This window comes from Bos grunniens, chromosome 17 (genome assembly GCF_055505025.1).
Source record: "Bos grunniens cultivar Pamir isolate PY7600 chromosome 17, Bosgru_T2T1.0, whole genome shotgun sequence".
NCBI classification, from domain to species: domain Eukaryota; kingdom Metazoa; phylum Chordata; class Mammalia; order Artiodactyla; family Bovidae; genus Bos; species Bos grunniens.
Window position 1 is genome coordinate 35,044,955 of NC_141181.1, and position 12,711 is coordinate 35,057,665.

Here is a 12,711-nt window from a genome sequence, read left to right on the forward strand (position 1 = left end):
AATTTAAGGAACCTAAAATTACTGGCAAACTAGAAATGCTATGAGGTATACACCCAGTCTTAGAAGAAAGATATCTTTTCTAGGAAAGATGCCTTTTCTAGAAATAAATACTCTCAGAACAACAAAATCAGAAGATTATTCGACATTTTCAGTAAAGTCTTACCTGCCTGATCTTTGCGACCCCATGGACTGTAGCCTATAAGGCTCCTCCATCCATAGGATTTTCCAGGCAAGAGTGCTGGAGTGGATTGCCATTTCCTTCTCCAAGGGATCTTCCTGACCCAGGAATTGAACCCAGGTCTCCCGCATTGCAGGCAGACGCTTTACCGTCTGAGCCACCAGGGAAGCCCATCAAATACTTTAATAGGCTATAAAAACTGCTCTGATCTGATTACATTTTCCATGGCTAAAATTACCCTGAAAAAAAAGGTCTTAAGAGCTTCCAAAGCAACTACAGTTATGCTGTGGTTAAAGTCAGAGTCAACTGATTAATAACAGCCTTTATACAGGTTCAAACTGAAACATCACTGTCACATTATTTTGAGGTATAGAATTCTTAGGTTTCACTAAGTACTTTTTTAGCACTTCAACAAATACAAAGCTGCCCTGTAAGAAAAATTTTCATTCTCCAGCAAGCACTTCTCCCTATTTTCTAATAGAACAATATCAATAACACTTTCACCATCAATATTGCCATTAATGCATTGAGTTATGTGTGTGCGTGTCTGTGTGTATCTGTGTACTTAGGAAGAAAGATATGTAACAGTGGTTATTTTTAGGAAGAAGGATTCAGAGTGTTTTGTTTTGTTTACAGTTTCCTGAATTACCTGAATTTTTTAAAACATATATATTTTTATGATTAGAAAAAAATTAGCTGCCTCCAATAGGAAAGTAATTAGATATAAATTATCAGCTTGTAAATAAACCAGAGTTATTAAATCCATCAGTACAGACTCACTATAGCAATCACTCTCACCTGCTTCATTACACAAGGCTTTCAAGTCTGCTCCAACATATCCATGAGCACTATTTGCCAGCTGTAGCAGTTCAGCTTCTGTGAGTAAATGCGGTACCCTTCGAAGCAGTTTCTGGAGGATATCCAGCCTGTCTTGAGCATTTGGAACTCCAATCTCAATCTCTTTATCAAACCGTCCGGGTCTTCGGAGTGCAGCATCCAAAGCATGAGGGCGATTTGTGGCCCCAAGGACCAACACTTGTCCTTCGCTTCCTTCCTAACAAAATAAAATAAAAATATATTACATATTCTTGTGAAATTTAAAAAAAAATGCACTTGTTATACAGACAAGGATAGATCTAACTGTTCATGCTAAAGTCCTATCCCTTTTTTCTCAAATTTCATCATTCATCCCACATTTCCCAAAGCTCAGTCTAAATACCCCTTCACTTAGAAAGTTTCCAATACTTAACTCTCCATCTATTGTAAGTGACGTCTCTCCCACTTCTGGCATCTTAACTACACAATTCTCAGGACTAACAATCTATATAACATTTATACTCTATACCATATAGTTTTAACTGTTTTAAGTTGTTCTTTTCCCCCACTTGAAATTAAGATTATGACTCACAGTCATTAAAATTATGATCTACATGTGCTTCAAACAGAACAAGGCCCTATTACACAGCTGTCTAAGAAATCTTCATACATACGGACTGTTTCTTTTTTGTTTTGATAAATCTTCACATTCCTGAAACACACACAATATAACCAACACCCAAGTATCAGATACCCTTGAATACATATGGATTTTTACCCTGAGGATAAAACTTGGAACAATATGATCACAATAAGCCATCTGTAGAAATTATCCAACATTCTATTCAGATGACCTGACCTAAGTGCAATCTCACAGAGACAAGTTTAACTGAAATGTAATTTGAAGTAAGAAAACTTAAACCTAATCAATTAAACTGGATGTGCCAACAGAAAATGCATGGACTACAATGAATCTACGAATTATGACTTTAGAAGACAAAAATATAGGCCCTTAAACATTTCCAGGCCAAAACATTAGTGTCACATGCTTGCTCCCAGTCCTGCCCAAAGGCAAGAACATCAGTTCACAGCAGGCCTATCCCAGTGGCAGAGAAAGAGATAGCAATGACATAGTAATTAAGATCCTCCAACACAGAGCCTTCTATCAGATTTCTACTTACCAAAAAACTACTAATTATAACATAGCTCTCCACATGTATTTTTAAGGATGAAAAGAGTGTTGTTTATAAACAAAGCATTTGGTCAGCTTAACAATTGTATCTCTTATAAATGGACAAACTGGTGTCCCACTTTATGAATCAGTCTCTTGAGAGTATTGTTATTATGGACCTATCCTCAGAGCCCCACTAATAAACTCTCCAATAAACTAACAACACTGACTCCTCCAGCTCTGTAGTGTGTGCCTGCTGTGTGCTCAGTTGTGTCTGACTCTTTGTGACCTCATGGACTGTAGCCTGCCAGGCTCCTCTGTACACAGGATTTTTCTTCTGTGTCTCTTGCATTGCAGGCAGATTCATTACCTACTGAGCCACTGGGGAAGCCTCCCAAGCTCTGTAAGCGGAGGTCCAAACCTGGGACATTATAATCACACCCAGGTTCTTCCCTAAGACTGAGAACCAGGTGGTCATCCAGACTGCCGTAAGCAACAACCCTTCTCTTAGGTTATTCTTGAAATTGTAGCACAGGTAAGCAAGTAACAGAAATAATAACCAAAAGTTTGTTATTTTCATATGTTCAGTTTCTACCAATAGGCAGTAAAACCAAGAGGCTCCAACTCTCTAGTTTTTTAATGTGCAAAAGGATGTGGGACTCCATGATTTCTAAAATTTCTTTAGGCTCTAATATATTAAGATTCTAAAAACTGAGTTCTTTACAATCTTGTGTAAGAAGTGTATTCTGATAAATGCCTGCCAGGAGTCTGAATTTTTTCTTCATTTCTCTTCCCTATTAGTTCTACTGATCTTCCTTTCATAATCAGCACATAGTTCTTATTAATATAAGATTGCATGCACTATATACAAAGAATTTGGTAACATGAGTAAACTTTTTTTTTAAATGTTGTACCTTTCCCATGATTCTCACTTTGCCCTTTCACTTGCAAAACTTAAAGCTCTCCCACCAAACTAATTTTTACAAGAGTTATATGAGATTTACTCATGAAATTTCTTAGTAAATTCCCCTTAAGTTTAACTGCTAAATTTTCCTTACTGATTTTTACTTCAGGTTTTTAGGTTAATACCATTTATTAAAAAAAAAAAAAATTTATCAATGTAAATAATTTTATATGCTAGAAAAACACTGCCAGGTTATACTGTCCTTGCTGTTACTAAGAAATTACTGGAGAAAATTATTTTATGGGTCTTGGTCCTCTAATTCTTAGAGCTAATATTTTTTCCTTTACCCTGCTGCTGCTGCTGCGTCACTTCAGTCGTGTCCGACTCTGTGCGACCCCATAGACGGCAGCCCACCAGGCTCCCCCGTCCCTGGGATTCTCCAGGCAAGAACACTGGAGTTGGTTGCCATTTCCTTCTCCAATGCATGAAAGTGGAAAGTGAAAGTGAAGTCGCTCAGTCGTGTCCGACTCTTAGCGACCCCATGGACTGCAGCCCTAGAGATCCCAAAAAACTCAGACATACTTGATAGTTTTTGCTCCTACATATTATTAAGAAAATATCCCCTACTAAAGAAATCAATACTGGTGCTATACTTACTGAACCAATACCATCCATCAGTGTTAAGAGTGAAGCTACAACTCTTTTTTCCACTTCATTCTGAGCTCCTTCTCTTTTAGGGCAAAGTGCATCCAGTTCATCAATAAAAATAATTGATGGGTGCCTAAAAGTAAACAAGCAAAATGAATTCTCTAGTACACATCTAGCTTTCAAATTTGATATGCTGCATTTCAATTAAAACATTGACATTGTTTTTTTGATTGAAACACAATGCATCAAATTTAGAATTTAATTAGTATCAAAGACAAAAGCAACAGAATATGAAGCTGAAAAATCTTAGATTAATTCTCGCCTCAATTATTAAGTCACCAATATCACATGCTAGTAGATCTGCCCTCAACAAAAAGCAGAATACTGAGAACTTGTATAGCTCATGAGATGAGAGTGAATGCTCAGATAGAGCTTGCCCGCTAAGGCCCCCTAAATTGCTATCTCTTGATCAATTCAGAAACTGAGGCCAGTGAAGCTATTCCTTGTGGTTTAAAGTTCAAGGGATAGAAAGTAAGAAATGCTCTTTATTATTTGTTCTTTATTTGTTTAAATTTCCTTTAGATAGTTTATATATATTCTTTATATAACTATAGTCACCATGCTATAGATTACATCTCTATGATTTATAACTGAAAGTTTGTACCTTTTGGTATTATATTATGTAATTTAGTAACTTATTTATCTAAAACAATATTTCTAAAGATTGTTTCTAAAATAAAATTAGATAGAACTGGATTAGAACCTCATTAAATTTATAATCTACTTCCAGTGCTAACTATATTTTTGTTCTATTTTTTCATGTTTCATATAAAGTGCTACTATCTCTACTTTCATTAATATAGCCTTGACTATATCCAAAAAATTCTAAATATCCAAAAATAAAGAATACCGCAGAGTGGCTTCAGCAAATATCTGACGTAATCTTGCTTCCGTCTCCCCGTAGAATCTGTAAGAAATAAATTACGTTTAAGGGCCAACTCTTATCATTTTTAAAGCTCTGCCTATAAAAGTTCATCTGACTTCAAATATTTTCAGGATACTTAAAACTACTTTAAAAAATTATTTTCTAAACTTAAATTTTATACACATTAAAAGCAAATTTAACATTTCTGTGTGAAACATCCAGACAGATTAGCCATTTTTTAAAAACTACATTTAAGAAGTATATCTAATAATATTGTTTACTCTTAATTTATGCACCTACTTGCTTATAATTTCAGGGCCATTAATTACAGAAACATAGGCACCAACTTCATTAGCAACAGCCCTGGCAATCATTGTCTTTCCAGTACCCGGAGGGCCATAGAGTAACACTCCTCTAGGGGGAGGAATTCCTAGAAGAAGTAGAGCACACTGGATTCAGCATTAATAGGTTTATGGTAAGCATTGTCACATGACTTCAAACATGCGTTATAAAATAAATTTATGTTCATCAAAACTAAAGTAAGAGTCAGAACTTCCCCCCACCCCAGCCCCGACACACCAACTAGCCTAAACACTCATCTCCGACTTTTTCTCTCTGTGTAGACCCAGCCAGGCCAGGCTGGTTAGTAAAAAACTGGTTGGATACCCACACGATCGTCATGCCCCAATCCACACAGCATTGTCCAATGACCAGAAAACAAAACCCAAACAAGGACATCCAAAAGAAGCCACCAATCCCAGTTTTCATCCAACTAGTCATCTCAGAGAATATAAGCATTACCAGCAAAATGTCAATTCAAGGGTTCATTTGATACATATAAAGATTCATGAAAAAGGAAAAAGCAAAAAAGTGGAGTAAGACATGGTATGCACCACATATATGCAGAGGATCTGGGCAATTATCTTTCAGAAGCCCTGAGTTTTCTAAAAGTCAAGTCACTCCCTGCACTTGTTTCAATACAAAGAGATCTGCATTCAGCTACACTGCCTAACAAAGAAACCCAAACTATTTAATGTTTGGTTTATTTTTTTAGTCATTACAGTTAATCTAGCATGGTACTTATTCCAGATCCAATACAAACAACTGTGGAAGTATGCAGTTAAAACAGACACGACTATGACTGACTCACATTATACCCTAAAGCAGCAGTCCCCAATCTTTTTTGGAACCAGGGACTAGTTTTGTGGAAAATAATTTCTCCACTGACCAGGGGTGCAGTGGTAGGGAGGAAGACTGGGATGGTTTAGGGATGATTCAAGTGTTTTACATTTATCATGCACTTTATTTCTATGATTATTACATCAGCTCCACATCAGAGCATTAGGCATTAGATCCGGAGCATAGAAAAAGGCTCAATTAAAAGGCATTTCCCGAAACAACTCGCAACTCCTACCACACCTCCCAATCAGGAAAAAAAAACAGGAAGAGAAGGTGAACAGTTATTAGGTAAGTGCAATGAGCCAACTGCTTTCTAGTTTAACATTTCTGGGTATAATACACTGAAAAAAATCATACCATAACTCTTGAAAAGCTCAGGCTGTTTGAGAGGTAATTCAATAATTTCTCTAATTTCTTTCAGCTGACTATTTAAGCCACCTATCATGTCATAAGTTACTTTTAATTGATTGGCTTGGTCTTTTGAATTTGTACGGTTCTTTGTAAAACTGACTCTTGTTTTTGAAGAAATAAAATAAAAGGTATCGGTGTTGCTCTGTGCTCCCACGCTGGGTGACTTTAGCAATCTCTCTTCATTGACAGGTTGCTCACTTCCTTCCCTGGCAGACTCAAAACTACACGAGAGCCCTGTGACTTCCTCTAGTCCACGTCCACTGCCAGTCCCAGGATTCTGTGTACCATCTGACGAAATGCCACCAGCTTTATTCATCATTCTGTCATCTGGTTTGTAAGGAGTGCTACTTGATGCCGGCCGTTGGGGCACTTCCAGATCTAACTGGCTTAGCTGTAAGGATATATCCAGGGTGCTGGGATCTCTGCTGGACAGCTCAGAGGCCATTCCCTGGGCAGCAGTGTCAGAGTCATTCTGAGCCCTTCTCAACATTGTGCCATCTGCCCCTTTCACTCGCAACACCTGCAGCTTGCACGGTCGTCCATAAAATGTACAATACAGAAAGTTGCCTGGTAAAACCACCTTGCCATCTGGAAAACAATTTATTAGATATATATGTCAGCACAATTTTCCATTCATTTAAAGTTTGAATAGCAATTTAATCTATTAACATAATTATGCCTGAAAAGACTAAATCAAAGATGAAAAACAGAGGACCTAAAATTCCTCCCCTAAGATTACAGCACTATTTGGAGACTGAAGGAAAAGATGATTCTCTGAGATCCCCTACACTCAATACATGTATGATTCTATCAACTATATCCCCATATGGCCAGGCATTCCATGTTCAGCAATGAACCAACCTAAGATGGCACACCTAAACTAACACTCCAACATTCCTCACTGAAAAGAACAGAGCTCAAGGGTTAAAAGTTTCAGTTCTACCAACTGTTCACAGGTTAAGTCATATGTTCTCTCCACAGCTCAACTATCAGTCAATTACACAGCAGCTGAAGTTAATGCTGAGGGGTGGGTGGGGGGAAGGAGAGAGACTACATCCCTATCTCAAAGGGACATTAATTCATTGGAAAGAATATTCTCTACCCTATTTCAAAGAAAAGTATTATGCACACAAGACCTAGAAGACACATTAGTTTATTTGCTGCTGCCTTGCTTTTCAAAATTTAGAAAACTATTAAAAATACATCTCACCTAGTTTTCTCAAAATACAACCAGCCAGTTGTTCTTCATTAATATCTGCATTTTTGTCACTGTGAAGGGTGGGAGAAATAAAAATCAGCATTAAGTACACCAGAAACTAAAATGTAATATAAAATGCCATGTACACAGTGATAACGCAGACCTAATCAAGAAAATCATTAGTTTACAACCTAGAAAAAATTTATACAATTTTAGAATGATTTATACTTTTCAGATACATCTTACAGCCATGAAATCATTTGTAATTTAGTTTCCTAGAAGCCTAAATCAATATTTTTTTACTATCTTACGTATCACTTATACACACACCCCCCCCATATACTCAGGTGCATATATGTACAAGCGACTGAGCACACACATACATGTACAAATGTGGTGTACATTTATGCACTACATCTCTGGATGTAGTATATGTACAATAAATTAAAATGAAAAATGTGTTTTTCATTGTGTATCATAGCCAAAAACATTTTTAAAAAACCACTGGCCTCAATCATTTCCCTTTCTGAACTTGCCCAGCTTGGATAAAGGCTTTTATTAATAGCTTACTTTATTCTCTTTGAATCATTTATAAATTACCTTTAAGGAAATTTAAATCCTATAGAGTATATTATCTGAAGAGGTAAGAAAAAAGCAAGGTAATGGTACAATGGAAGTTTATTCAAGAGAAAGGGCATGCCTAAAAAAATGAAAACACCTTCTTCTGACCAATTACTGTGTTTTCCAGGAAGACTGCTTGTTTGATTACAAAAGTATGACTAAAAATCATTACACTTGTAAAGAAACACATCCTTGGAGAGTTCTCAGAACATGCATTTTTCCACCTCCATGTGTAAGCAGTCAGTATCAGGAGAAGCAGCCTATGGCTGCTGAATTCTGACAGAGATCACAGAGGGAGAATGGTTTAGCTCAGGAAAAGGTATATTAGCAGGCCCATGTGGTTCAAATCTAAGCCATGATCTCAATCACATTATCAGGGAAAACTGATACAAACTTATTTGAGGATTCCATGTGCAAATTCATCTACTTGCTAAAATATGTTTGTAACCCCAAAAGCAATACTAGCGGGGCTTTCCCAGACATTTGTGAAAGAGAACAGAACAGGCAAAAATGTGAGTTACCCAACACTTTCCCAGCTGAGGTTAAAAAAAAGCCTCTATTTCAACTCTCATTCAGAGGTGACCAGAGGACAGAAGCTGGGGAGGGAAGGGAGCAGTACAATATACAGCAAAAAGCTGCAGCTCCAGGACCAGGTAGAGGGGGGTTTGAATCCTAACTCTGGCACCTCTTAATGGGGTGACCTCAGGCAAGTCACTTAATGCTTCTTAGCCACTTATCTTTTCTAAAGTAAAGAAAATACAATCTACAAGAATGGGTTGTTCAGGGAGTTATAAGTTATAAATTATAATCTATGTAAGATATATATTTTCATATATTTATATATGTTAAACAAACATATACATTTTCATATGTTTAAACATGTTACACACACACACACACACACACTCACCCCCCGCCAAGCAATGGTTCAGTATTTGTGGCAACTTCATGTAACATAACTACTGCAAATGATGATTTGATTTTTTTATTTATTCAAATAAAAAAGAAAAACAAGGAGAAAATTTCATGAATCAAATGTGTGTATAAAGAGGAAACTGTATGTATTTCCTTAAATACTTAAATTTACTTGTTTATAGAACTCTGAAACTACTTAGACTGTTTTTACTTATTAAACTTTGAATAGAAAATATTTGCAAATATGTAAAATATGTAAAAATAAACAGTTTTGCTTTTAAAAAAAAGAATGTGCAGATAAAATCATTTCCACTAGAAGGAGCTCTAACACTAGTAATAAAATTTTTCAGATAACACCTGAAGGATTTAAGCAGCAGACAAAAATTACTAATTTTTCTTACTAAAATTAAGTTTCTTGTTTGAGTTCTGCTGCCACATTTAAAACACAAGATTCTTTAAAAAAAAAAAGCTTCCATTTAATACATATAAAGTCCCTCTATAATAGGTACCTGTTATCACCTAAGACTGCTGCGCCCTCAAGAGGTCACACTTGTAACTGAATATCCAGTCAACTGATAACTGACAAAAGGACTGTTTTGGAGAAGGCAATGGCACCCCACTCCAGTACTCTTGCCTGGAAAATCCCATGGACGGAGGAGCCTGGTAGGCTGCAGTCCATTGGGTCGTGAAGAGTCGGACACGACTGAGCAACTTCACTTTCACTTTTGACTTTCATGCACTGGAGGAGGAAATGGCAACCCACTCCAGTGTTCTTGCCTGGAGAATCCCAGGGACAGTGGGGCCTGGTGGGCTGCTGTCTATGGGGTCGCACAGAGTTGGACACGACTGAAGTGACTTAGCAGCAGCAGCAAAGGACTGTTTTAGAACAGTCTAGAGATTAATCCCATTTAACCTGAGTTAATTAAAAAATTACCATAAAATAATGAGCAAGTTACTTCTCACTGAGCCCATTCTCTCACCTGTAAAAATGGATAAACATGGATACCTTGCAGGATATTTAGAGGATTAAATGAGGGAAGAAAAATGGGAAAAGTGTATGCACTTGTGTCCTAGCACATGATTGGTGCTCAACATATGTTGTGTTCTCGTTTCCTTTCTGCCTTTTACTTTGTTGCTCACCAAATGTTATAAAATGCACTGAAGATATTTTCCTGTTTTTAAAAAGAAAAATAGGCCAAAGCTTAAGCTTGGGATCTACAAAAGTAGCAAAAGTGAAGAAAACATTTCAAAATCAAGCTAATGATTGAAAAATGTTTTGTGATTCCAGAACATAATATAAAATCCTCCAAAATTTTATAAACATGCTATTAAAGTATTAAAAGATTTTTTTTAAACAAATTTTGGTAAGACTTGTATATGCAAACTGAGTAAAAACCCTAATAGATACAGAACGTTCAAGACGGTGGGTGATATACTTTAACCACATCGATAGTCTTTCATAGGGGACTACTTAAAAATATGATAGATATAACTATTTTATTGGTTTGAATAACCAGTGAGTTAAAATACACAATCACATATTTTGCTTGAGCAGTCTTAATTAAAACTTGTTTCTTGCCTACTCAAAGTAATCTACTACTGTCTTTACAATTGTAAGACAGGAAGCCCTGATTACACCACAAACCATGAGAGAAAATCACCATTAAATATCCACCAATAATAATTCCTCTTACCTAAAATGTCAGAGCACACTGTAATCACAGGACATTAGAGAGCCTGTAGTCCATAAATGACATAACACCCATCTAGTCTGTGCTGTCTGATACAGTAGGTCACTAGCCACTCAACACTTCTGGCTATCAAGTGCCAAGAACGCGGCTAGCCCAAACTGAGATGTGCTACAAAGGTAACATAACACAGTGGATTTTGAAGGCTCAGTTTGAAAAGCAGAATGAAAAATCTTGTTAATAATTTTTTTTACTTAGTATAAGTTCAAATAAAATTTTATATATTGATTAAATAAAATATACAATTACTTTCTCTTCACTTTTTAAATGTGGCTACTAGAAAATGCAAAATTACACGTGTGGTTCACATTTGACTCGTCATATTTCTACCGGGCAGCACTAATCCAGACAATCACCACCAACAAGAGACAAACCTGAGAGCCACGTCCAGTTCCTCAGCCTGCAGCACAGCACCCAAAACAGGCTGGACATGGATGGCATCACCAACCCTCACACCCACGTTCTTCTGTGCCACTTCACTCAGGCCAACCTTGCCTCCAGGAAATCCTGCCACAGGCCAGGCTGTATAGACCTGCCCAGAACAGAGGAAACAGAAAAATAAGAAAATACGTATTTGTAGAATATCATTAATTTACAAGAAAGAAAACTAAGCACAGTCAAGTACATGGCTCTGCAAAACACAGTCTTTGCCCCACAGGAGATACTATGGGATACAAACTACAAAAAACTATTGAGTTTCAGCAAGCTCTGGGAGTTGGTGAGGAAAGGAAGCCTGGCATCCTGCAGTTCACTGGGTCACAGAGAGTCAGACACGACTCTACGACTGAACTGAACTGATAAATATTACACCTTTTTTTGGTGGATTAGGGGTAATCCCACAGGGAAAATGGTGGAAGAACTGAGAGTTGGTTTCAGGAAGAGATAAGATGTTAACAGGTGATAAGAAGAAGATAAGAAAAAATACTGAAGGCAAGCTAACTGTAAGGTAATTCAGTCTGGAGCATAAACTACATCTAGGAAACAGGGAGGACCAGCACAAGAGCTCCCTGGGAACCTGGATCTCATCAGACTTATGTTCTAGGGAGAAGGTTTCTAGCTCCAGATTAGTGGGCTGAGCTTATGCATTTATAGTCTTCTCTTCCACAAAACACAGTAAAGGATTCTTTACAGTATAAGCCCAGGACAACAAAAGGAATGAGAGACATGCCATCAGCAGATATGAGATTACAAAATATTTCCAGAGGACCCCACTGGTTGAGAGAACACTGACTGATGAAGCAGCAGCAGAAGACATGGCAGAGGCAGAGGAAGAAAGCCAAGCTGCCAAAAATGATTCAAGGAAGATCCTGGACTTAAGAGTCTCAGGTATGATGAATGGCTGCAAGGACAAACAGAGGGTAATCAAATATTTACATATGAAACAAATGACCCAAAATAACATTTCTGTGAGGAAATACAACTCACAGAAAAATATAGGGCTGTTAGTGTATCACTACCTCTGGGGGAAAGGCTTCTCCACATCATGACACTTAAGAGCTACAACTCCCAGGGTATTATAGAAAGGAGAAGTTTATACAGATGTGAGGGTCTTGTAAGATATAGCTTTTCAATTATCAGTGCTTGTGTTGAAAATCAAAAACATCTCAAATAATTCTAAAGTAAGGACATGAAAAGGACTCTTACCTCCTGCTTTCCATCCAAACTGGTAAGCAACACTGGTCGACCGATACAAATATTTGCAGACTTCATGGTATTGAGTCCAAGTTGAACAAGAGAATTCTGGAATGCTTTAGGAACTTTGTCATCTACCAAGAAGAAGAAAATTATTTTCACAGTATTCTGTAACTGAAGTTAAAGCAAGATTTCTTTTGGACTAAATAAAAATCCTTAATCTACATTACTACATGAATGCACTTACCATACCCTGGAGAAACTATTTTTCGAACCCTCTTTATTTTAGCAGACTTAAAACCAAGCCTTGGTGAGGTTCCACTGACAATATGAATGCTAACTAAAAAAGGATATTTTACAGGTAG

The 12,711-nt window shown here is 37.0% G+C and overlaps 1 protein-coding gene across 27 annotated transcripts in view; it reads right to left on the reverse strand.

The window, feature by feature from the left end:
- Positions 1-12,711, reverse strand: part of AFG2A (AAA ATPase AFG2A) — a 382,680-nt gene that overhangs the window by 363,265 nt on the left and 6,704 nt on the right. For all 27 annotated transcript variants that reach the window (XR_015144365.1, XM_086346833.1, XM_086346832.1 and 24 more), the window contains 8 exons: positions 12,359-12,480; positions 11,089-11,246; positions 7,443-7,501; positions 6,179-6,820; positions 4,943-5,072; positions 4,628-4,684; positions 3,727-3,850; positions 977-1,232 (listed from right to left, as the gene is read on the reverse strand). Coding sequence is in view for 26 of the 27 variants with exons in the window: in XM_086346833.1 (XP_086202959.1) it covers positions 977-1,232; positions 3,727-3,850; positions 4,628-4,684; positions 4,943-5,072; positions 6,179-6,820; positions 7,443-7,501; positions 11,089-11,246; positions 12,359-12,480 (1,548 nt within the window). In the remaining variant the exon portion in view is untranslated. The remainder of the gene's footprint in view (positions 1-976; positions 1,233-3,726; positions 3,851-4,627; positions 4,685-4,942; positions 5,073-6,178; positions 6,821-7,442; positions 7,502-11,088; positions 11,247-12,358; positions 12,481-12,711) is intronic.